The sequence below is a fragment of the Pteropus vampyrus genome, unplaced genomic scaffold, assembly GCF_000151845.1.
Source record: "Pteropus vampyrus isolate Shadow unplaced genomic scaffold, Pvam_2.0 Scaffold802, whole genome shotgun sequence".
Lineage (NCBI taxonomy): Eukaryota > Metazoa > Chordata > Mammalia > Chiroptera > Pteropodidae > Pteropus > Pteropus vampyrus.
In genome coordinates, this window is record NW_011889583.1 from 41,591 (window position 1) to 46,683 (window position 5,093).

General features: G+C 39.8%; 1 protein-coding gene across 1 annotated transcript; it reads left to right on the plus strand.

Moving 5' to 3' along the window:
• The first annotated feature begins 3,398 nt into the window (after positions 1–3,398).
• Positions 3,399–4,340, plus strand: LOC105309614 (olfactory receptor 52E5). Its single transcript, XM_011385784.1, has one exon. The coding sequence runs from the start codon at positions 3,399–3,401 to the stop codon at positions 4,338–4,340; it is 942 nt and encodes a 313-aa protein (XP_011384086.1).
• Positions 4,341–5,093: the final 753 nt, after the last annotated feature.

Consider the following 5,093-nt stretch of genomic DNA (forward strand, 5'->3'; position numbering starts at 1 on the left):
CAAATAGGTGGACGTGCTCTTTGTATGTATGCTAGGCTGCTTTCCTTCATATGAATGTTATTTATTCTCATGTTCTACTAATTACTATTCTACAGAATGTTAGAAGCACTATATTCTCACAAAAAAAAATCATCAGTGTAATTCATAAAATGGAAAGCTCAGGTTGAGAGACTTAAGTTTGAATTCTGGTTCTGACATTTTCTAAATGTACAGATGTTTCCAAGCTGACTTTGAGGAAATGCTGTTGTTGTTTTGTTTGTTTTTTTCCTACAGAGCTCTTTCTCTGCCTTCACTGCCTATCTGTCCAAAGTAGCTGGTGCTAGAGTGAGGTTTAAGGTGTAAGTGGGAGTCCAGGATGCCTCTGACTGATTAGACTCCTGGGACCTATCTGGAGAGGGTTCTTGCTAGAGGATGCAAATTGCAGATCATCTGTAACCAGAAAGTGTCTCTGACCAGAAAGGATAAAAATATCCTTAGGGATATTGAAATTTTCTGTCTCATTACCACAGGTCTGGGGACACAATCCATTCATTGTGTGGTGACCCTTCCCAGGGGACTAGCGTTCTCATATAACCCATTGGCCCTGATTATGGAGAACTCAGTCACATGCAGGTTGCAGTCTGTGCATCCAGTTCTTCACAAATGATTTCTCAGATGCTGGGCAGAGGTAGGTGAGTCAGCTCCTGGTTTTGCTGGAAGAGGGTTCACAATGATGGTAACTAGAGTGATTCACGGGGTGATGGCGCTCCAGTGATTCAGCCAGAGTCTCTGTAGCTAGGACCCTCTCCAAGCGATGCAGCAAGAGCAAGAGAGAGGAGTTGTGTTGAGAATAACCTGCATTCATGGCCACACATCAATCACTAACACAGAAACACACTGCACAACACTCACTGTGCTAAATAAACAAACTGATATCAACAAATGCAGGAACATATCTGTAGACACAAACATGTAAATAAAGAATGTGATATGCAAACATGAGAAATAATAGCAATGGTTACTCTCATCAGCTGGCACGAATGAGGTCTTTTCTTCCTACATCCTTCAATTTTGTCACCTCTGTACAAGACTTCTTACACTGGACACAGTCACCCTAGCGGAAGACAGTTATGGCAGATATGAAAATGGGACACAAAGGGGTTAAGAAATGGGAAGCCTGGGAACCTGAATAAAGAGGTTGTCAAATTCTGCTGCAAAGGATGGAAGCCAGTCCCTGGGAGAAGCTCACCATAGTTTACCTTGGAATTGAGTGTCTAAAAGGGAAGAGAGGCATTCAGAAAGGCAGAAGACAAGAGAGCCTGAATTCGAGTGAAGATAAACTTAGAAAATATACATGGAAGTATATTAAACAGAAAAGATGACTAAGCAGACAAAACATTTAGATGACTACATCAACAGTGGCCATAGTTATGATTAGTGGTTGCAGCAAAGTGATCTAGACAGACAATAATTTTTGGCAATGCCTATAATCTTATTGAACAGGAGCACTCTGAATATGTAATTTATGTGGAATACCAAAGCACCTTTTAGGAAGTTTCCCTACAAAGACTGTTTAAAAATGAAAGAATTACTATGAGAGTGGAAACCTTGTGTGAGGCCAAGAAGCAAAATTCTGGTATGACTAGACTTTAAACTCCATGATTTGGGGGACTTTGACTCAATTTGGAGCAGGTCTTGACAGATGGTAAGAACTCTATAAATACTTGTCAAATTAATTAAAGATTAATAACTGGAAACATCTGTAAGATAACAGATGAGGGCAGAGAGTGGTAGTGCTGGTAAATTTGCAGATAATCTTAAATATAGAAGGAGGACAATTTAAATCTTTGGCAGCAGTTATCAGAACATGTAAAAATCTATATGGTTTTAGGACCTTGATACATGAGTTAATTTTTTATTACAAGGACAATATATCAAATATCACTAGGTTTATAACCTCCACCCCCTGCCTGCCCTAAGTGCCACCATGAGGAGTGGACAATATATCAAATATCACTAGGTTTATAACCTCCACCCCCTGCCTGCCCTAAGTGCCACCATGAGGAGTGAACGAACTATGAATAAGTCCTCAATCCCTCTCCCCTAGTTCTGCACAGAGCCACCTGCCCCTTCTCTTATCATGAGAATCACTGCTCCTCAATCACATTTAATACTGGGTTTATATTGACCAGTCATATGTTTTTAAAAGGAAAAATATTGAGGGCCATTGGCGAAGAGGGATGAATTATACAAAAAGGTTAAGATAAAAGATTATACCTATTTTAATTAATTCGGTAGTTGTGAAGGGGAAGAAAAATAGATTTGATAACTATTTAGAAGACAATACAACTAAACACTTGCAAAGTTGACTTGTTCCAATCAGTTACTGACAGCACAGTACAAGATAACAATCTTCAATCTGAACGTCTGATAACCTTCCAACAGATATGACTACAAATGCACTTGCTGCCTTTTTTTGACAGTGCAACAAGAGTGATATTTTTGAAATGCCAATTTGATCCAGTTACACTACAGCTTAACATACTACGGTTTCTTCCCATTTTTTCTAGGATAAGGGTAAAACCCCATAAAGTTAATCACAAGGGCCTACATGGTCATATCGCCATCTCTGTACTCCCTGTTTATGTCAACTAGAAATATTTTCTCGGCTCAATCCCTTCTTCCACTTATTAGTAGATTCTCATTGTTCAGTTCTCAATTTAGTTAACACTTTCTCAGGAAAGTATCTGCATGAAGATACAACATAAGATTTTGTAGATCTAAGAGGGACCACTGTGTTGTTGAAATTATATAATACTCTCCAAACTGCCTAAATTTCTTAATTCCATTCCTTACCTCAGATCCAAACATCGGCTGTCTAATCTTTCACCCATACTGAGTTCTCTTTTACATAGAATATTTCTTAATATTTCAGGTCTACTTTGCAAGAACGTATCATTTTCTTGAACCGTCATGTCAGTTGAGTCATCTCCACTTCAATCCCAGTCCAGTGATATTACACACACACACACACACACACACACACACACACACACACACCATCTATTTTATGCTTTACATACTGATTAACAGATATAAGTAACAACAAATATTTGCTAATAATGCCATATGCAGGTTCTTCCTTAGAGACTGACGAAAAAACTGCGAAGTACAGAACTATTGTACTGGGAAATGTTCTCCATGTTTTCTATGTAGGTGAGACAAATACTTTGAAGTGAGAGTGTCTTTATAACTGTGCCTCCTATTCCCTTTCCAGGTCTCCTCTGCTGTATTATAGAATTAGAGAATGGATTTTATATTTCTCCAGAAAATAGGCAACATTCTATGAAGGAAGTGAGAGTCTCTCACTGGAAACAAGAAAACTGCAAGAAATGTGTTTGAAACCTATTCTCTCCAATATGCTTCATCCAAACAATACCCAGTTCCACCCTGCTTCCTTTGTTCTGATGGGCATTCCAGGGCTGGAACGTGTGCACATCTGGATTGGCTTCCCCTTCTTTGTGGTATATCTAATCGCTCTCCTGGGCAACGTCACCATCCTCTTTGTGATCCAGACTGAACAGAACCTCCACCAACCCATGTTTTACTTCTTGGCCATGCTGGCCTGCACTGACCTTGGCTTGTCCACAGCCACCATCCCCAAGATGCTGGGCATTTTCTGGTTCAATCTCAGGGACATTGTTTTTGGTGCTTGTATCACACAAATGTACACTATTCATATATTCACTGGCCTGGAGTCTGTGGTGCTGACAGTCATGGCCATAGATCGCTATATTGCCATCTGCAACCCCCTGAGATATAACATGATCCTTACCAATAAGGTAATAGCCATCTTGGCCATAGTTGTCATAGTCAGGAATTTGGTGTTTATGACTCCATTTATATTTCTCATCCTGAGATTGCCTTTCTGTGGTGTGCGGCTTATCCCCCACACCTACTGTGAACACATGGGCTTGGCAAAGTTGGCTTGTGCCGATATTAGGGTCAATGTTATCTATGGCTTGGTTGCTTTCTCAGTGGGATACATTGACCTTTCTGTGATTGGATTTTCCTACATCCAAATCTTGAGAGCAGTCTTTCACCTGCCATCCTGGGAAGCCCGGCTCAAAGCTCTCAGCACATGTGGCTCCCATGTGTGCGTCATGTTAGCTTTCTACCTGCCAGCCTTCTTCTCCTTCATGACACATCGCTTTGGCCACAGTATCCCTCATTACATCCACATACTTCTGGCCAACATGTACGTGGTTGTTCCCCCTGCTCTTAACCCTGTTATCTATGGAGTCAGGACAAAACAGATAAGAGAGTGTGTACTCAGGATGCTTAACCCTAAAAGTTGTTGATATTTAGTCCCAGGAGGATCTTCCCCAATAGTTCAGTAGAACAATCACAAGATCAAAACAGAAGTAAACACTGGAAATATTTTTACTAAACTCCTCTGGCATCCCACACAAGACAGTCATAATACATTTCCTCCTATTTCCGATAATTTGTATACCCCATGGGAAGGCATCCCACACAAGACAGTCATAATACATTGCCCCCTATTTCTGATAATTTGTATACCCCATGGGAAGGCATAGTTCAGAGATTCCAAAACAATCTCTATCACAAGAAAAGTACCAAAAATAAATCTCACAGTTAAAACTCACTGATACTATAAAATTCCTAATGGGAGAACAAGGTTTGCAAAAAGTTGTGCTTTGAATAACTGCTTTATATAATTTCCTCCTACACAGAGATTCTCTTCATTCACATGTCAGAAGCTGAAGTTCATGCCTTAACAATGATGTGGCATTTTGTGAAAACCAAGCAGGATGTGGTGGTAAGAGAATTAACTCGGAGTCCTATAATCCAGGTTTAAATTCAGGCCCTGGCCTTGACTAGAAGATTTACCTTAGAATTTCACTCAGACCTCTTTGAGTTTTAGTACCATTGCCCATAAATGCTATAAAGCAACATTAATTTGGGACAATGAACTCAAAAAAAAAACTTGTGAAAATCTTTACAGCTCGTAAGACATTAAAAGATTTGGAAATAAGCAAATTTATTTCTAGTGTGGTTGTTAACCCTAGCGTACATAGATTTAAGTTACC